Genomic DNA, 20,887 nt, shown 5'->3' on the forward strand with positions numbered 1-20,887 from the left:
ACAGAGGAGAAACCTGGCTCAAATAGGTCAGTAATAGTTCTTTAGTCTGCCTAGATGAAGGTGTGAAATTGGCTAGGAGCTTAATCCATGTTTAGAGAATACATTCCCTCTGCAAACCCCACATATTCTCCCTTCCGGAGAACCCTAGAGCTCCCCTGATCCTCAGAGGGCCTGACACCAAGAGCTGGCAGGCACTCAGCCCTCCGGAGCCACAAGATGAGCCCTGCCCAGCACCCAATCCTCACAGAGCACCTAAGCAGGGTTCAGAGTGTGATTTGCCTCTGTAATCCCATGCCCAGCACAGGCCTGGCACCAGCTGGGCACGGGGGTTCTGTGAGCGACTCACAGGTGTGGCTGCCAGCAAGCAACGGTGCCAATGTCAAGGGTGATGAAGGCTGCAATCTTTGCCCCAGACCTGGTCAAAATGCGCCTAACCGAGAGCCACGGGGCTGCCAAGGCCAAGTGTGCTGGTGGGCCAGGGAGGCCAGGACCTCAGGTCCCTCAGCCCAGAGACAAGATTTAGGGGTTTCCCAGGGTGCAGAAAGAAGCACTTGGCTGAGCTCTGTCACTGGAGGCAAGGGCCATGGCCAAGATGCACCAGGGGTCTCTCCAATCCACAAGACCAGAAGGCTACAAAGCCTAGAGAGGATGCACCCTGACCCCTGGCAGGGAACCCTCCCGAGGGTGGTCACAACCACTGCTTCCTGAGCATCTGCTGTGTGCCGGCATTCAACTCCCTCCCACTCAGAACTCCTTAAAAAGGTTTAAGAAGTCAACAGCATGGCTTATTCCTATCTTAGAGACTGTTTAGAAGCCTGGAGATTTCCCTGGTAAGATCTGCTCATGGGATGCAATTTGGATTGACATCAAGCTAATCCATGGCCAGTTTCTACCAAGCGCTGGTGTGTGCCAGGCCCTATGCCAAGCGTCTCCCATGCGTCGCTGCCCTTGTCATCTCGACCACCATACGAAGTGGGTGGTATTGTTACCACTCTCATTTCACAGACAAGGAAACCGAGGCCCAGGGAGATTACATTTCTGGCCCAAGGTCCCAGTCAATGGGAGTGGCAATTTGAACCCAAGCCATCTGGCTCTAGAGCTGAGCCCAAGCCCAGGCCCTCAGCCTCAAAGATAAACTGCCAGTATTTCTGGAATTTTTCAGTGGTTGATGGGACCAAAGAATCTAAGACGGAATAGAGAGAGGCTACAAAGTTCCCTTGCCCCAGCCTCCCCTGTTTAGGGCCTCCTGGCTTACCTCACCACGGGCTCTGGAATAGCCTCTGCCCCCGCGGGCACCTGCACGCCCTTCTCCCATTCCTGTCGCCATGGGTCCGCCAGGATGTAGTAGTCATCCGGGCTGAGCTGGCAGGAGTCTGGGATCTTCATGGCTGTGATCAAGTCTGTCCGGAAAACCTGTCAGGAGTAGGAGAAGAAAGAGTGCCTCAGGGTGGTCTGCTCCACAGCCAGGGCAGGAAGATGCAAAGGCAACTTGAGTGGGCTTTCTGCCCACTTACTTAGGAGTAAGAAGCCAAAGCAAAGGAAATCATGACAATGACACATCTTCTCTGAACTCAGCACAGGGCTCTGCACACAGGAGATGTTGGGTAAATGTGTTGAACTGAATTCACCTGTGTTCTGATCTAAGGACAGAGCTTGAACGATGGATGGTTGTGGACCTCAGAGGGAAGGGGAAAAAGGGGAAAAACTAGACTGTAGAAAGGCTTCTGTGAAGGCATTACTGCCATTAAGGGACTGACTGCTCGGGGCATTTCCACAGGTTTAGAATTATGTTCCTGCTCGAGGGGAGGTGCGAAGGAGGGCAGGCCACCAACTTAGGCAAAGGAAAGGCCAGGACCTTATGTAAACAGCTGAGGGAGAGGCCAGGCCCCAGCGCAGCTTACAGACAGCTTCCCATGGGTCAGGGTCCCCAGCGTCCCTTAAGAACAAGGATACCGTGTCCCCTCCTCAGCCGGGGCAACACAGGGCCGTCTTCTGTGTGTGAGAGAGTAAGAGGAGGATAGGGCTGCATTTTTTTCTCAGTCAAGCCCATCCAAATCTTCTCAGAGCCAGGCCATGAATGTGTGCACCCTCATGCTCTGGTTTTCTTCTGGGCAACGGCTCACTCAATGTTCTGTCTGTCCCCATCGACCCCCTCCTTCCTCCCACCCCAGAACAATCTGCAAGCCCAGCCAACACCGGCAATGCCCCTCCCTCCCCGTTGCCTGACCTCACTGTGGCCTCCCACAAAGGGCTGCTGCAGGTCTTGGTAGCAGCTCCAGATTACTACGTGACTTGTTTAGGCACCCACTTTCCCAGGGATTATCAAACGAGAATCACAAGTTGAGAAACCACTTCCAAGAGCACTGCAGGCCTCAGACCAAACTCCAACAAATCTCTCCCTCCCCAGAAAAACCAGCTTCACTGGCCTTCCAGAGGCCCATGACCAACCCGGTCAGTGCTAACCTCTGCCTACCAGGGGCCCAACTCACTGGCTGTGTGTGTCTCATTTGAATCAAGGGCCATAACAATGAGGAAACAACTGAAATGGGTGCACTAAGGGGACTCAAGGCAGCATCTTCCAGAAATCTAATTAACATTTGCATCTGGCTAGACAGGGCCCTGGCTTGGAAAAGGTCAAGTTTCCTGAAGACTCTATTTGCCAATATAATTTAATTGTTAAGACTAACACCCTAACATTTAATTAGGGTGCCAGTGTGAAAAAATTAAAATGAGATTACGATTAAATGCTAATTAAGCAGAAGATGAAATGCGGTGAAGATTTCACAGCCCCGATAATTTGCATATCTTATTAACAAGCGGTTAAGACGGCTGATACAAGAACACAAACTCAGGTAGTGGGTGCTTCTGTGCTGTTCTTCCCAAGTCTCCCTCTCCTGGCTTGGGCCTTTCCTAGCCGATGCCTCTGCGGAGCCCAGCAGGACCGGGACTTGGTTATTTCCTTCTGGAGCTGAGGCGGGACCTGGTGGGGTGAACTGAACCCACAGTGGACTCATCAGGGCCTCCAAGTTCTCTTGATCCCGGTAAACCAAGTGGGGTCCAGACCAAAGCCCTGTCCCTCTGATGCCACGGGAAGCCTCCCACCTGGGACAACCCATCATCTTGCCCCAGAAATCACCCCTTCACTACCGTCACTAAGCACCCCTCCAGAGATGCACAGGTAAGTCTGAAAGTGATTGCTATTCCCTCATCCTGGGCTATCCCGATCACCCTGACTCAGGCAGTGCCAAGTGTCCCACAAAGGCCCCTTCCACTCCGTCTTCCTCCCTCGCTTCCCAGCACTTACACCCCAACAATTAACTGGTGTCCACCTGTTGCTACTTTTTTTTGCCATCTCCCCCCACCCCCCTACAGCAATCCTGTTGTCTGCTACGTTCTCAGTGCCTGGCATGACCACTGCCACATAGTAGGTGCTCAGAAAATAGTGACTGAAAGAGTGAATGAATGAATGAAAGGGCCTCTCTGGGAAATTACCCAAGGAGTCGGAGGCCCCCAGCTGGCTCCTCCACAGTGCTTTTCTGAACCCCCATCAACAAGGTGAGGTACCTCAAGGATATACGTACAGCTCCCCAAACACGGGGACCTAACTAGAGCAACATGCAGCCTCTGGTCTGCAGGGCTCGAAGCCTAAGGACCAGTGCACTACCCAAGCTGGAGTCTGAGAGACCACAATGTCAAGCCCCACCAGCAGGGGAGAGGTGGCCCTGAGTTCGGAACAGGCATGGCACTGAGAACTCAGCAGGAAGGAAGGGATCCCAGGCTCAAGTGGATCAGAAAGATTTAGGAAGGAGAGGGAGAGAGGGAGGGAGGGAAGGAGAGAGAGGAGGAGAAGAAGAGAGGGGGAGAGGGAGGGAAAGAGGGAAGGAGGGAGGGAGGGAGAGAGAGGGGAAAGAGTCTAGCCCCAAGAGAGGTGCGTGTTTCATCCTAGGTCACTCAGGGAGCAGGTGGAAGACTGGACACAGGTGGCCTTTTTGGGCAGGGGACTGATGGAAATGCAGGAAGGGGAGCACCATCATGATGGTAGCAGCCAACACTTAAAGAGCACCGTGTATCCAGTACCAGTCTACGGGATGTTCTTGAATTGATTTAGTATTAGTCCCTACACCACCTCTCTGAGGCCAATGCTGCCATCATCCCTATTCTGGGACGCTAACCTAAGGTTAGTTAAATAGCCTACACCAGGTCCTACATGTTCAAAGTGGCAAAAGATCCCAGGCCACAAACTCTGGAGCCAACCAGCTCTCCCCCACAACCTGCCTGCCCCTTTTGGTCACGTGCTCAATGCCCGTACTGAAGCCAAATCACATAGCTTCCCCAAAGGCTGGAATATGCAAATCTGATGGTGGCCTTTGCAAATTTCAAGCCCTTCCGTGGCTTTCCACCATCTTCCCTCAGGCTGAGCTGCAGGGCCTGCCAGCCCCTGTGGCCACACAGATACACATCAGTCTGTGGAGCACTTTTGACCCTTGGCACAGAGGAGCACCCTGCTGGGATGCTCTTCTCTCTTGCCAAAGTGGTGCCGGCCTGTTTTATCTTGGAGGGCTTGGTCCCGTCCACATCTGCTCTGGGAAACCTTCCCTGATCCCAGGCTGGGTTCTGGGCTTCCTCTGACCTCCCACAGCCCCTGTATTGGAATCGCCTGGTTTCCTACCATGTAGCCCCCACAAGGAGGAGGTAAGCTCAGTGAGGTCCGGCTGGGCCACAGGCTGGAGCCCAACAGTGCGCATGGGGCCTAGCACTTGGGAGGTGCTAAACAAAGGCTGAATGGCTCAAGAGTCTTCCACGGATCTGCCACCTTCCTGGGTTGCTGCCCAAGGCTACGTACAGCTGGGTACTCTGTACCTTCCAAAGGAGGCTCTGTACATTTATATAAAACCTGTCCACAAATATGGCAACCCAACTGTCACCCAAACATCCTTTTTGTTTTAAACTGCCAGAGGTTAAGCTTGAAAAAGGCTCAATTATTCTCCTAAAATGCCTCTGAATTATTTATGAAAACTGAATAAAGAATAAAATGGACACTGATGAACCAGAGGCCATACCCATGGCTAGAAAAGTTAGAAGTTGGAAAACAAGTAATTTTCTAAAAACGTGAATGTTTACTATTTTTTCTCTCTTATGGCAGAAAATGACAAATTGTCTTTAAAGGTCTGCTGCCTAGCAACCAAGTTCTGCTGAGCTGCTTGGGAGATGTTAATTGTAGCTTCTTCAAACAGTATGGAGAATGTTTAAAGGTCTAAAACTCAGATGTAATAACCGATCTGAGTGACGGGAAGCCAGTGCAGCTCCGGAAGGAGCTGACGACGCTGCTCTGTGCAGACGTAGGGACACACGCATAGCCCTGACCTTCAGTTCCTCTTCCCGAGACTGAAGATGACAATCACAGAACAGTCTGTCTGGTTTTCCACACCTAATTCCCCAGGAACAACCCAAAACAGGCTCTGCCAGAAACTATCACCGGAGTCTGACATGACCTCCAAAAGCAAAGCTAATGACCACAGGCAACTTTCCCTGGGCCATGCACCGTGTTCTCATACGTGATCACGAGATTTGCGGATGTCACCTGAACATCTCATTCTGGGACCTTGGTCTCTGCTTCCTTTTCTCAAGCGTGAATTATTGTATCACAGCGTATTTCAGACCAAGAGACACCAAGAGGAAGTTTAATTATTTAAGGAAAGGCTCCACCGCTTATCACAATTACAAAATAGGATTATTTGTGTAATTATTTGTCGGATGTCCATCTCCTCCAGTAATTCAGCTGAGGAGAAGCGGAGCCTACATGTGTCCTGTTCATCACTGGACCTGTCTGTGGCACCGTGCCTAGCATGCAGCAGGTGCTCAGCAAATCAATGAATGAGGCCCAGGATTTGTCTGAAGTAGGACTAAACTCTGAAACTTCCTGTCCTGCCTAGTAGGGAGAGTAGAGGCAGGAGCCTGGCCCCAAAGATTCTTCCAGGTGGACTTTAGGAATTGGTCTTGGTCAGGGTCCCAAAGTCAATGAAAACAGCTTTGGCCAAGACAGCCTCTCCTTGACCTCTGTCCACACTACGAGTCCCAACATAAAGCTAAGACTGGCATCTTGCTCCGAATCCGGATCCCTGAGGATGTTTGGGGGTCTGCCAAATGGAACTGCTACCGAATATCTCATTTTAAATCACAATTGTTTTTCTGAGCACTTCAATCTCATTAGGAACAACAAGCTAATTTTGAGAAGTAATTGTCCTGTTAAATCAGGTGCTATGCTAAATGCTTCAAATATATACAATATACATGTATATACACATATAACCCCACCTAATCCATATTATCCCCATTTTACAGATAGAGAAACTGAGACTCAAAGAAATAAACCACTTATTTGAGGTCTGCACTATATTTCAACCACTGCAACATTATTGCCTGGGAATCAGCCAGGTATTTCTTCTTTTAAGAAATCTCTCCTGAGGGAGGAAGGTCACCTGGGTGGCTCAGTTGGTTAAGCGTCTGCCTTCGGCTCAGGTCATGATCCCAGTGTCCTGGGATCAAGCCCCACATCGGGCTCCCCCCTCAGTGGCAGTCTGCTTCTTCCTCTGACCCTCCTCCCTCGTACTCTCTCTCACTCACTCTCTGTCTCAAATAAATAAATAAAATCTTAAAACAAAAACAAAAACATCTCTTCTGGGCTTGAAACCTGATAAAGAGTATCTCAGCCAGGGGTGCCAGGGTGGCGCAGTCAGCTAAGGCTCCGACTACTGGTTTCACCTCAGGTCCTGATCTTATGGTCATGAGATCGAGCCCTGTGTTGGGCTCTGCTCAACACGGAGCCTGCTTGGGATTCTCTCTTTCTCTCCTCTCCCCTCCACCCACCCCTGCCGGTTCTCTCAAATAAATAAATAAATCTTAAAAAGAAAAAAAAAAAAAGAGTATCTCAGCCAAGAGCAAACTTACTCACATTAGTCATAAAACACCAGAGAAGGGCTCTGAACATAGCCACCCTCTGCCCAGCCCCATTCAAGCTACCACTAGGCTAATTTGGTCAGACTTCTCCCTCTGTCTCTCAAACACACACCCTCTTTCTCTTTCACAAGGATAACAGCACTTCCTGCTCTTTAAAAGAATTTATTACACACATTTCTTTTGCAAGACAAGACCCAGAGGCCAGGAGGACTTTCCAGCTGGCAGGAACAGCAATGCTTCTAACTATACTGGAAGCGGATTCTGCCCCCCACCCCAAAGGAAGGCAGCGGGAGTCTAAGAAAGCAGGCGCTTGGCCCAGTGGAAGGGCTCCCCCTCACCGCCCACCCACCCCACGGGGCAGCAGCGGCACTGTTGGCTAGAAACATGGCTTGAAACCACAGGGCAAGCATAAAACCTTTCTGGATTTCTCGTATTTTATCTCTCAAGCTTGTCGGCATTTTGCCTTTTCCCACAACATTTGCCATCGCTGCTTTTATATAAAATATGTTATTTCAAACATCTGGATAGCACCTGTGCTCCTCCAGGTAGGCATCCTCTTTATCCTGTGGTTTTGCACCCCAACACATTCTGGCCCCCCATGCCTGCACCCAGGATAGAAGGCTCCCGTTTTTTTAAAAGCAACAGGTCAAGCCAATAAGCTGCATCCTCACTCTTCACTTGCTGCCTTTTCTAGGGGGGGAACTTATATAGGAACTTTCATGGACCCTGGGTCTGGGGGACACCCCAGTGGTGACAGAGACTGCTCATTCACAAGGATCACCTTTTTCTCCCAGGCCCTGTCCCCAAGGGCAAGACACTGAGCATGGTGAAGGGCCCCTGTGGAAACTGCAAAGAGGCCCTATTCTCTCATCTAGGGATATACTAATTTGTCACCAGGGCCTACAAAGGAAACGGACAGTTGGATCCCAACACCTGCCCACCCCGTTCTGGGACTATCAAGGCTTCGATCCCAGGGAGACCAGCTTGCACCTCCACTCACTTCCTCCACCTTCGGGCTCCACAAGCCTCAGGGACGAACAGTCACAGAGCTCCTCAGTGGCAAAGCTAGCCGTACCTCCCATAACAGACAGTTCCCTGTGTAGCACCTGCATCCTGCTACCCAAGGACCAGCTCCCTGGGGACAGGGTCTGCATCTTCTGTGCCTTCCCCCCAACCCCCCGCACCCAGCTGGGCCTGTTAGGTGCCCTCAAGCGCTTGTTGAGTTTAATCACTGTCAGCAGCTCTTGGGTCCTGAAGACCCATGTCCCTGCCGCTGGCTGACTTCCGGGGACTCAGACTTCCTGAAAACCCTGCCCAGGGGAAACCCCCAACGTTTGGCCTGCCCTTCTGCCCCAGGCCTGAGGAAGACACGGCCTAAAACAGCAACCTCCAACCCACGGGGCCGGCCTCAGGTCTCCTCCTGAACTGTCCTTCACACCCCGGCCAGGCTGATGGTTTGGAAGAAACTGGTCAGTGGGGGGTTAGGGGGGGAACAGCTGGGGGACCGCCCTCACCCACACTCCCTGCCTTTGCTCAGATCACTGCACCAGGCTGGAAAGCTCCCCTTCGTCCTTCAACCTCGGGGTCCTTCCAGGGATGATCAAGCCAGGACCTCCCATCTCAGCAAGCAAGGAGAAAGCTCTGTGGCCGCAGTTCTTAAACCTGGCTTCCAAAAAAGGGGCTTTAAAAAAAGTATAGATACCTGGGGTCCCACTCCAGACCATTTAAGTCAGAATTTCTGGGGGTGAGGTAGGATGGGGGCCTGGTATTAGTATTTAGAAGAATAACCTTCGTGATTCCATCAGATTCTCAGAGATAGGACCCACAAAGTGGTAAGCACCAATAATGGTTATGCCATCTGGTCAGACAAGCCAGGCCAGAAACCCAAGGCCTCGGCATGGTTTATATACAAGCACCACCTTCCCAGGGCAGGGGAATCCCTTTCCTGCCTGCCGATTCAAGCCCTAAGGGACACATCTCAGCTTTGTTGGGATCCCGCAGGCAGGCAGAGCAGGGCTTTGAAGGGAGTAGCACATGTCCTTGGGGTCAACGCTATCTTTTTCCTCTACTGCCAAAGGGGATTCTGCGGCTGACTTTGGACTTGGTGCACTTCTACCAAAAACTCAGTCTCCCAGAAATCCCTGGGCCTGTCCCTTCAGCTCCAGTACTGAGGCCTGGATTCCCCCACCCCCTTTCACACTGGCTGAGGGAGGCCACCCACTGGTTAAAGGCCAGAAGGGAAGCTGGGCCTCATGGCCTGGGCCCTGTCCAGGGTCCTGACTCCTGGTCAGAGCAGTTTTTCCTGGCCTATAGCACCTCACTCCCGGTATAGAGGGAGCCCCTAGATCTATACCCTCAGGTGCACTCAGAAAGGCGGCCCCTGGCAGGTCATCACAGGGGCGGCTGCCGGTCTGGCGTAAACCCAAGCCCAGCCCTTACTGCGGCTTTTGGCTCCACTACATGCTGGTGCTGCTGCTATGCTAAGGCCTCCAGGCCATCAAATCCCCCAGGCCATCACTGTCCACGGTGGGAAATGAAGAGACAAAGGGAACCATGGGCTCCCCACCAGGGAGGGGACTACACCATGCTCATCAATTTACAGGCATCCTGGCTGGGACCCTGGGTCAGACTAGGAGCACACTGTGTGACCAGCCTGACAGCCACCCCACAGAGGTCTTACTCCAGACACTGGATAGATGGGACTCACAGATCCCCTTCCACCACAGTGACCAAAGCCTTCTGCCCTCAGGCCCAGCGAACTATAAAGGCCCTCCTCCCCAACCCTTTCACAGAAAGAGAGGGGAACAGCCCAGCGAGGAGATTTAGTGCAAACATTATCTGCCGCCAAATCCTTGCTTTTCATCTCCGCCTTCTCATGAGCCAAATAATTTGGAAGCTTTCATTGATGGTTTCCTCTCGGCCCCACGACTGCTTGGAATTTATGCCGGCTATGGCTCAGCCTCCTCACTTAGGGGACGAGGGAAACCTCATAGGCTACACTCCAGCCTGCTGTGGGAGGAAAAGCTTGTCCTTGGCGACAGTTCAAGACAGGGAGGGCTTCCTCAGCCCTCCTGGAGCCCAGGACTTGAGGGCGGGTATCTTCAGGCAGGCCTCAGAGCTGCCTGCAGAGGCCCCTGGGCTCGAACCCAGGGCCACGCACAACCAGTCCCCAGCAGGGCTGGGCATTGGCACCCCTACAATGATGTGAGTCTATTTTTAGGTGGAGAAAGGTTCAAATGCTCTGTGCTGGAAAACCCAAGAGATAGGGGAATTTTCAGCCCCATGCAAATCACTCTTTCCCCTTGGCCTTCACTTACACCTGTTTCCTCCCAGCTCCTGGCCTATCCAGGGTACAGATGGCAGCTCTGCCCCTGGGATCTCTGCCTTGAGAAATGGCCCCACCTCCTCCTGGTGTTTAGAGAAAGCAGGGCAGGCAGAGTGGGGGGAACCAGCCAGCCCCAGCAGTTCCCCAGAACTTCCCCACTCTTCTCCAACCTAAATAGCCACTGAGAGGAGGGGCAGGTTGAATTCTGAGACAGGTTCCTCATCTTCAAAATGGGCAGAGAATTCCTCCCTCCTAGGTACATGGAAGGCACATAAAAGTGGCTACTGTTTTACTAATGCAACCATAGTAACTGGGGAGCCTCAGTGGCTCTCAAGATGAAGGTAGGAAGGCAAGGTAGAGTGAGGGTGGAGGAGCACAGAGGTGGTCCCAGAGGCTCCAGAGCCCTATAGCACACTCTGCCTCCTGCATCCCAGTGCCCTTGAGCACATCCATCTACCTACTGAGCAGGGCTGGTCCAAGAGGGTGCTTAGAACCTCAAAACAGCAACCCCCATGCCTGCGTAATTCCCAGCTTTCGTCCCAGTCCTTACTGCATTCCCGGAGGTATCTCCTTCCATCTCCATCCCTCCCCCATGGGGCCAAAGGAGGACACTAGGTTGGTGGATGGGGATGGGAGGCATCAGGTCTCAACCACCCCACCCCACCCCACACACAGAAGGAGAGTCCTAGGGTAGGCCAGCTCAAGGGAGGATGTGGGGAGTTTTTTCTCAAATGCAAGGTTCTGCGGAAGATGCCCCCACTGCCCCCAAGGGGCTGGCTAACTACTGCTGGTCAGGATTGCCCCCAAGCCATGACTGTGGTTAGCAGGGACAGAGGGCTCCAGGCTCAGAACAAAGATACCCTCCCCCACTCCGTGTCAAGGACTCTGCTCCAAGACTCTGGGCCCTCCCACCCTTGGCAATATTGGCCTCAACAGCTTCAGGTCTTGGCTCTATAACCCTGGGATCCTCAATTTCCTTATTGTAAGAGATAGACTGAGAAGGACTAAAAAAGTGAAGTGTCCAGCCCAACTCCTGGCTAGGCTGAACGACGTCTCCTTCAAAGGCCAGATTCAAACCCCCTGCTTCTTGGGGGCTCAATGCTCTTGCAGTTGCATCTGTGCAAAGGGCCTCTTCTGTGCCCAGTGCAATGCACTGAGGACCTGAGAGAGTGATGTGGCCCTAGGATGTGATTTCTCAGGGGCCACAAGAAGCAGGATCACGATGTCCATTCATGTCCAACACTACCCACCCCCCACGCTCTTCTCCACAGCTAGAGAAGTCATGAACACCTACCTCTACGTGCTGTAAGAAACATCCCAGGTCCAAGTAAGGAAAGCTTAGGATGCAGATACATAGGACATGGGCAGAAGGAGCAGATGACTTAACTGGATGATCCTTAGGACCGTAGCCCTCACCCCTGTATCAGCACATCCTGGCACCCTTGGCTTAGCCTCCAGAACATGCCAAATCCGACCGCTTCTTCCTCCACTGCCCCTACCCGGCTCTCAGCCACCGTGGCTTCTCCCCTGGACAACTGCAGACAAGTCCCCCTGGCTCCCGCCCTTGACCGCGTATTTCATTCTCCTCACAGCAGCCAGTGGGGCCTTTTGTTAATGCGTCAGACTCTGTCATTACCCTGCTTACAATCCTTGAAAGGCTTCTCCTCTTGCTCAGCTCAACTGGAACGTCTTTACAACAACCTACAGTTATCACTGGCATGCGCACCCCCTCCTCCCATTCACTGCACTTAGCCACACTGGCCTGGCTCTGCAGGGCCCGGCCCCTCTGCTGGGAAGGCTCTCCCCCAGGCACCTGCAGCGTCCCCTCCCTTCCTCTCCACAGTTCTCCGCTCCTGTCGCTTCCTTCCCCACCACCACTTCCTCTTTGTCCGGACACTAGGCACTACCCACCTCCGAGGGCTTCTTTTCGTTCTGCCGGGGCCAGCCCGACTTGGTGCTGCTGGGCAGTTTGGAGCATCGTGACGCAGTTGTAGCGTGACCTGCAGAGAGAGCACAGCCCATTAGGGGCCCCTGGAAGGCCAGGGACACCACCCACCCACCCATCCCCGTCCAAGGACAGGAAGCCTGTAAGGGCTCTGGCTTGAATGTTCAGGAGGTGGAAACCTCTGTGAGCACCTGTCCCTGCTCTGGACCTCTCCAGGGACAAGTGGGGACGTGAATGCTTCCCCTGTTCACCAAGCACAGGGGCTTAGGAAATAAAAGGCAGTGACCTGGACTCACAATTGGCTTACTGTGTGACCCGTGACAAGTCCCTTATCCTCTTTGGTCCTCTGCTTCTTCCTTGGAGAAGGAGGCCTTCTGTGGCCACGCTTCATTCCTGCCCCAGATGGAGACACTCTGGGATGATGCCCAGTGGATAGGCAGAGGCATGGAAGGGCAGTGGGATGAATGCTGCTCTAAAGTAAACCCATTTACCAGCTTGTCACCCTGGGCAAATGACTTTAGCTCTCTGGGGGCAAAGAGCTGTGAGAATTCAGTGACGCCATGCCTGTTAAGGCTTAGCAGAGTCCCCGACCCAGACCACGGCCTCCATAAACATGAGCTATCACTGCTAGAGTCTGAGGCCCTGGCTGGACTGCAGGACTGCAGCTTCCACCCCGTGGGTCCAAGCAGTGGTAGCCACGGGTGGGTACTGTGGTGGGGGCTGGTGGGAAGGAAGTATGCCACAGCCCGGCCCAACTCTGCTGCAGCGGCCCAGACGCCGGCTCTTGCAGGTGCCTGGCCCTCAGGGGTTCCTGTGCCTGAGTGAAGTTAGAAGCAGAGGATGCGGTTCTTCTTGGCTCTATTGAGACAAGCCACAGGCAGTGTGGTTGTGGCCATAGAGAGCCGGACGCTGTGATCTCCTGCCACAGGGAGGAAGGGCTGGCCAGGTTAGACACCAGAGCCAAGCTGAGCAAACAGACCCTAAAGGGCAGTGAATGAGACCTGGAGGTAGGGAAGCGGCTGGGACTGACTGGCCGTTTTGGTGCATCTGTCCTCAGGCTCTTGGGGGCTCTCCCCAGCTGCTCACCACATACGTGAACAAACTGAGGTGCAGAGCTGCAGGGCTCCAGGCCCAGCCTCCCTGGCAATGAGTTCAGCCTCTTCCTCAGTGTGGGCTCCTCCCAGGGTGCACTGCCAAGTGGGATCCTCCTGGCAGCGCACCTCTCCTATGTAGGGCAGAACGGAATTCCTTACTGGACCGGCTCACACAGGCCCAGGTTCCTATGGCATCTGGGAAAAGCTGCCTTCTGGTACCAGAGAAAAGCTCTTGTCTTCTGCAAACCTCCCTTATCTCCCCCCACATTTGAGAAGAGGTTCCCTAAGCCCCCTTTTCTCCTTGACAATCCCTGTGACCCCCAAGACATCTAGCTGCCACACCCAGCCCATACACAAGTCTACCTCTGGGATTCTCCTGCCAAGATCCCTTGTTAATTCCTTTCACAAACATTTACTGAACACCTATTATGTACCTGATCTAGCTGGGGATACAGCAACCAGCCAGACATGACCCCTCTTATCAAGGAGCTTACCGCTAATTAGGAAATGATACTTATATCAGGTAATTATCATAAAACTTAACAGGTTTTCTGTCTGTTGTGTAGAGAATTTCTACACAGCCCTGATTTAACATAAGGGCCAGAGGGAGACGGATATGTTCCTAGCAAACAGGAGCAGCAAATGCAAAGACCCAGAGAGGATATGATCTTTTCTAACCAGAACGAAACATGTGGGATTGAGACCTAGGGGGGAAAGGGGAGTAGGATGAAGAAGACAGCAAGGCTCAAAAGGCCACAGAGGTGTGGGGACTTTCTTAGGAGTACAAGGAACTGGCCTGATTTATGCTTTCATCAACATTGAGACCATGGGGCAGCCTCCCCCCATTTGGACCTGTGGGCCTGATAATTATTCAAATGCTTTCCTGGCAGGAGCCCCAAATGGAAGGCCTTACTGTCAGTGGTGTCAGAGTTGTCGCTGCTGATGGAGTATTTTCGCCTCTTCTCTTCCATCTGCAACAAAAGGCAGGCCCCATTATACTTACAGGAGGCTCGGGAAATCCTCAGTCTCTTAGAAAACTGCCCGATAACCTACCTCCCCATACTCACCCTGCTGCAGTGGAATAATGAGAACAAGGCCCTGCCCTAGCCTTCTCCCCAGCCAGCCTCACCCTCTCTCCCCACCCACCCACGGGAGCCCTGGGGGTGGGTCAGGGGGCTGCATCTCCCACCTCCTGACCCCAGAGCCTCCAGATGAGCAGGAGTCTGGCCAAAGATGACAGAGGAAGGGCAAGGGGGTCAGTATCCCCAGAACAGTGATTAGGGCCTGCTCAGCCCTAGCTTCCACTCAAGGCAACTCAGGTCCTCCAGAGAATCCACTCCCACCCTGGAGGAGGAGCAGAAAGGGGAAACAAGACTGACTGTTCCAGAGGGACCATGCCATCTGAGTTTAGAAACAAACCAGCTCAGACAGCACTGAGGACACATCCTAAGGGTGGTGGCCAGAGGAGTGTGGAAAAGAAGTAGGAGCAGGGAGGCTCCGAGCTGGGTCCCTGAGACGCGCCCAGCCCAGGGTGACTGGTCCTAGGCTGGGCTGCCCTCCCTCCTGCAATGTCCTTCTCCAGATAAGAGCATAAACCAACTTTATCTCAACTACAGTATTTTACTTCAAGGTAAGATGGGCAGCTCCCCACACTGAGCTCCTTCCTCTACCAACACTGGCTCTGCTCACGTTCCTAACACCCCGGGAAGCTCCGAGTTATTGGCTTCCGTACTACAGAGGCGCAGGGCCTTGTCTTGCTATAACTGGCTGAACTGGGATTTGAATCCATGTGGTCTTATCCCTGAGCCCACACTGAGCTGCCTTTGTGTCTGGGTGAGCTCTTGCCTGCGGACAGTGCTTTCCCACCCACTATTTCCTTGGACCCTGCAGACTCCAGGGTGGCAGAGCTTGCTCCGGTCTCCTCTTGGAGGGGAGGACCCCAAGGGGCTTGTTCACCTGCCTCGGGTCTCACAGCTAGTCAGGGGCCGAGTCCTAATGTGAGAACAGATCTGGGATTCGGGACCCAAAGCGTTTTCCACCATGTCCCTTGTTAGTCTGGAACCTGGGCTGCCTCACTGCCCGAGGCGAAGGGCAAGGAGCCAATGTCAGTCGAGAGGAAGTCCCGCTTCCCAGCCCAGCTGCAGGCCAACCAGGGTCCCCACCTCTGCTTGGGATCCCATGGGCCACCTGCAACTGCCACCCACTCCAAGTCTGTTTAAGCCGAGCCCTGGGTTTCCCCTTATCTCACGGTGGCCCCGCAGAGACAAGGGAACATGAGCTCTCTAAGGTGGGGCGTGACCATCCAGACCTCTGAGCCAACCAGGAGCCTCCTGCCTCAGACTTGACCTCAGCCAGGACCTTCTCCCCACTCTAGTGTCCCCTAACAGCAGGAACAGGATGACGAAAAGATTCACCGGGGCTGCTCGCTGCCAGCTCCACAGGGACAGGCAAAGTTCTGTCCAGAGGGTGCAGAGGTGCAGGAGGGAGCCTGAGGACACCAGCAGCACAGGTGCCCGGATGTAAATTGCTAAACACTCATTGTGGCAGAAGGAGGAGGATGCCTCGGTACACAGGGACCTCATGAAGCTCGCAGAGCAGCCCTTCTAAGCCAGCGGGCACGATGGCTGCTTCCCTTTTGCAGATGAGGAAAAGGAAGCACAGAGGTTAAATGATTTGCTCAAGATCGCAGTGCTTGTAAGAAGTTTATCTGGTCCAGGAGCACATGCCCTTGACCTTCAGACTTCTCTGCCTCTGTGCAGCAGAGTACTAGTAGCCCCGTGGCCCAGGTCGTGGACTGAATGGGGCAATAATGCTCTGCCACCCACAGGTGCCATCCTTGCTGTCCTCCAGCGTCTGAGTGTGACAAAGAGGACTTTGACAGGGCCCTGACCCTAACCTGCATCTTACCAGCCCAGTGCTCTCACAGGTGGGGGCAGCAGCAGGAGGGAAGTGCTATTAACGCAATCCTGCCCATGGATCTCTTGTGTCTCCACTTCCAAGCCTGCGTCTCCCAAAGGAGAAAAGCAGGAGCTCGGGATTCAGGGGGTGTCGAGTTCAAATCCTAGCTCTACCCCTCTACAGACCAGGGATCTTGGTAAAGACATACCTCCCCGAGGACAAGGACTCGATCTGGATTTTTACCTAAGTCTCCTCAACTTCCAATGTTGGCAACTGCTTCAGAATTGTAAAAACACTTTGAGAGGGCCAAACCAAACACATCTGTGGGCCAGAATCGGCTGGTGAGAATAACGAGAGCAGCGTCAAGCCCTAAGCACGGTGGTTGGCTCTCCACATAGGTGCTAGTCGTTTTGTGAAAATCTGGGGCCAGGTGAGGAGTCCTCGCTGCGCCCACCCGAGCGGCTCCTGTACAGTAAGTCAGCCCGCCCGGAACAGGACCCTTGACTGCCAATGTCCTTCTCATAATGCTGTTTCCTGCTGCCCAGGAACCTGTCACAGGTGACCTGCCAGCATGCAGACCTGCACCCCACCCTCAGCCAGCTCCCCGTCCAACCTGCCCTCCGTGAAAACACTCCAGAGTTCTCCTGGGTAGGGTGTTATTAAGGGAGCAGATTTTGTGTGGCTTAATTGGAATAATAACTAGGCTTCAGAGGGAAGCTCTGTTTTGTGAGTGAAGCTTCTTTCCTTTGAACCAAGTCTGTTCCAAAGGCCTCCCCGCCTCAGGTGAGGCTCCACTGTCAGTAGCTAACGAAGCTCTGAAGGAGGCCTGGGCTCTCCTGTGGGACAGCCCTTTGTCCCCGGAACCCCCCTTCCAACTCAACTAGGAGACAGGGAGGACTCCTTCACCAAAGTTGAAATCTAGGTCGTGGTGGTGGGTGCTGACACTTGGATCTTAGCCTCTGGTTTTCTCTCTCCACTGGCCCCTCCAATCTCTCCCAAAGCAAGGTCTGCTCTGGGAGAACACCCCAGTGTCCTAAGGCACTTACTTGTGGGGATAAAAGTGTTTCTGAAGCCCTACCTATAAAGGAGAGTCTAGGAAAGAAAGGGTCCCCTTTTCCTTCCCTTGGCACCTCATACACCACCTCAGCACAGAGACAGAGAGAAGGAGCTCTCCTTCAGGAGCGTGGGTGTCCTACTGTTCCTTCAGTGGAGAGCCCACAGCCTCTCTGTGCAATCTCTGCCCCACAGCCAACCCCTGGGAAGTCCAGTGGGCTCTCCCTTCAGAACACATACACTGAATGCATCCACTTACCCTTCCTCTCTACTGCTGCCACCCTGTCCCACCCTGGCCCAAACCAGTCCCATCTCTTGCCTGGACTTCACATTCATCTCCCAGCTCCCGCTATTGCTCCTCCCCAATCTAGAATCCACACAGCAGCCAGAATGACCTTTAAAAAAACATAAATCAGATCATGTCATACCCCCTTTTTAAAATCTTTCAAAGGCTTCCTGCTGATCAAAGGACAAAACTCAAGCTCTTGACCACAATATCCTACATGATCCGGCCCCTCCCTACCTCAGTAAGTTCACAGGGACCACTATCCCCTTCCTCACTGCTTTCTGGCTACACTGGTCTCCTTTCATCTCCTGAAATAAGCCAAATATTCCATGCTTCAGGACCTGTGCACAGGATGTGCTCTCTGCCTGGAAGGTTCTATGTAGTCTATGCATGTCTGACTTTTTATCCTTCACATTTCAGCTTAAATGTCAAGGAGGTCTATGCCAGTTACTTTATCTAAAGAGAGCCCACAGTGCCGTTAGTCAACATCTGCAGAGCATCCACCACAGTTACTGTCTGCCGATCTACTTGTTGAATGTCTTCCTCCTTGGAGAGGGGAGTAAGGAGCACGTCTGTCTGATCTCTGTGGGAGCCCCCATGGCCCCTTGAGTTATCCTCAGCACACAATAGGGGCTTGGTACCCAGGGAGTGCTGAGTAAGTTCTTGTCCCCTCCCTGTACAAGTGTGGGGAGCACACAGCCTAGCCGGCCAGCCTGCAGCTTGCAGGAACAAACACCCCAGGCCAAGATTTCACCCTGTTTTCACAGCCTGCCTTCCCCATCTTAACCTCACACATTTTCCAGGAGGCTTTATTTGGTAGGGCTCCTGGCTAATGATCAATGTCAACTCAGTAATAGGGCAGCAATTTGGTGGCAGATGTTTTCTTGGCAGCACTAGCCATTGGTCTTAGTGGGGGCCTTGGGTCTGGACTTGAAACACCAATGCCCAATGCCAGCCCCCTTTAAAGACCTCTCCACAAATAAACTCAAATAAACACCCTGGGCCTCCATTAACGCTCTTCCAGCTGACCCTGGGAACAGTGGGCCTTTCAGCTCTGCTAGTGCAGCCGCTCCCTGGGCAGTTAAAACACCCCAACCTGGCCTCCAGCCTCTCCTCTCTGGGGGCCACCAGGCCTGCCCTGCCCGCCACCACACACAGCAGGACTTCGTCTTCCTCCTTAAAAAAAGCGGGGGGGGCGGCTTTCAAGCAAGCAATTTACCATTCCAGACACAATCTTTCAAAGAGAAACAAAAACTCTCCCTGTCTGAGGCAGACCGCTTAGGCGTGTGTGTAATAAGATGCTAATACAATTTAATGATATTTCGGCTGGAAAACCTGTCCTCAGAGCCTCCTTGTGTCGGGAAGGCCAGACGTTCAGAAAACAAGAGCTGCACGCTCTTAAACCGCTGTAAGCGGGGGTCAGAGCCCCGTCTTTCCTATCTCTCATTAACTTTAACGCCTTCTTGGGGACAGTAATCACCATTACAGAAATGACTTTGTACACACGGATCCTCAAACCTGCCTCTCCGAGCATAGGGGCGCCTGAGCCCTCCTCTGACACTCATCATGGCCCACCTGCAATTCCAAGTGTCCCAGAGGGTACCCAGCTCCCTTGGAACATGCTGCCCACACCCGCTCCCTCCCCAAACCCAGTTCTGGGGACATACCTAGGGGGTCCTGGAAGAATGAAAGGGGTTTTGTCTACTTTGTCCTTCGGCACCTTCTCACCCTACCCTCCACCTCAGGGAGGGCAAAGCTCAGTCCGCTCGCTCCCACAGATGGCTGCCCATTGGCAACTGCAGGGTTCTTCCGATCCCTTCTTCAGAGAAGGGAGCTGGCTCTCTGGCCTAGCCTAAAGGGGAGAGATCAAAGGTCAAAGCTGCATTTGGGCCCTCAGTAGATCATTAGTAATAGTAAAAATGGCCAATACTAATCAAGTGCTTACCACATGCCTGGCTTTGGGTTTAATCTTCTTTAGGCAATATACTGCTCAATCCATACACCAATCATGGGGTAGGGACTGTTATTAACCCCACTTGCAGATGAAGAAAGTGAGGCACAAAGCAACTGTCACAGCTGGTAACTGCATAGCTATAGCATTCAAACCCAGGCTATCTGACTCCAGGTGGTGCACCCTGCCCCGCACCCTGGGCTACCATGCACAGGCCTACAACCCCAGAGTGTGGCTGAGGTACTCCAGATTCCTATGGGTTATCTGAGAACCTCCCTGGGTTCCTAAACTTCTAGCCACACAGTCAGAGTCCTATGTGGATGGAGGACAAAGCAGGCCAATCCTGGCCTTCCCCTGGAGCACCTAAAGGCAGAACTAACTGTGAAGTCTGTGAAGAGCCTGCTGGATGAGTTGTGAAGAATTTGGACCGGAAGTCACTGAACCCAGTCTTGGGTATAAGAAAAACTACCTCCCCGTTACTTGGAAGTCCAGTTAACCAGAACACCCTGCACCCCCTCCCTCCCACCTCAAGGATGTGATAGTAGTCAGTGTCGAAGGCCTACCCTCAAGACTCTGGGGTGCACCTTGGGGACTGGGACCAGCAGTCCCACCTCACCCCCCAATGAAAGCCAAGTGGAAGCTCTCTTGGATTAGTGTTACTGGCCATTTAGCCGTGCAATTTAGGCAAAGGAAAAGCATGCTGGATGGGAAATGTTCTGGAAACATTTGCTGCATCCCAAGTCCAAACAACTTTGTCCTTAAACACTTCATCTCCGAAAGTGCTGAGGAGACCTTTGGCCAAACAGTTTCAAGACCAACATTCACTACGAAGTCCTGCTGCCTGGGGCGAGGACTTCCCTCTACGAGGGATTTGCTGTAGAACCAAATGCTTTTCCACTCCAAACAACACCCAACAGCACTTGGGACAACTGAGAGGACTCCAGATCAAACAAACATCCCTTTTTTCCCCCTACCATGCAAACTTTCTCAATAAATTATTCGCCCACTTCGGATCAAAGCCTGTTTTGCAGCCTGTGACCTAAAAAGCAAATAGCGTCTCTTAAACATGAAAGCCCTCCTCCCTGCCTGGGTCGGCTTTATTACTCATTCCTTCCCCTTACAGTTATTCTGTTGTTATTTTCCTCCTCTGCTTGTTAGATCGCTCTGCAAGTCCCAACCCGCCTGAGGAAGAAGAGACGGGAGGATAGTGCGTTCACTTGGGGCCCTAAGGTGAGAGAGGAAGTCAGGGTAGGGGAGAAGCCAGCACCCTGGGAACCCAGGAAACAGGGCCAGGCCCGGTTGGCAGCTCCTTGCACGGCCCTTTTGCCAAATGTCCTACTGGGAATTTTACCAGTGAAAGGAGGGAGTTAATGCCACT

At 53.0% G+C, this 20,887-nt stretch overlaps 1 protein-coding gene across 11 annotated transcripts in view; it reads right to left on the minus strand.

Moving 5' to 3' along the window:
* Nucleotides 1–20,887, minus strand: part of JADE2 (jade family PHD finger 2) — a 52,481-nt gene that overhangs the window by 28,057 nt on the left and 3,537 nt on the right. For 5 of the 11 annotated variants that reach the window (XM_031025624.2, XM_031025623.2, XM_006731020.3 and 2 more), the window contains exons 2-4: nt 14,235–14,292; nt 12,194–12,282; nt 1,256–1,413 (exon numbers count right to left, since the gene is read on the minus strand). In XM_031025624.2, the coding sequence (XP_030881484.1) occupies nt 1,256–1,413; nt 12,194–12,282; nt 14,235–14,292 (305 nt within the window). Of the gene's footprint in view, nt 1–1,255; nt 1,414–12,193; nt 12,283–14,234; nt 14,293–15,735; nt 17,538–17,591; nt 17,668–19,225; nt 19,411–19,503; nt 20,882–20,887 lie in introns of those variants that run through there. The other 6 variants (XM_031025619.2, XM_031025618.2, XM_031025617.2 and 3 more) reach the window with 4 other exon arrangements.

The sequence above is a fragment of the Leptonychotes weddellii genome, chromosome 7, assembly GCF_054177405.1.
Source record: "Leptonychotes weddellii isolate Sample4059 chromosome 7, ASM5417740v2, whole genome shotgun sequence".
NCBI classification, from domain to species: domain Eukaryota; kingdom Metazoa; phylum Chordata; class Mammalia; order Carnivora; family Phocidae; genus Leptonychotes; species Leptonychotes weddellii.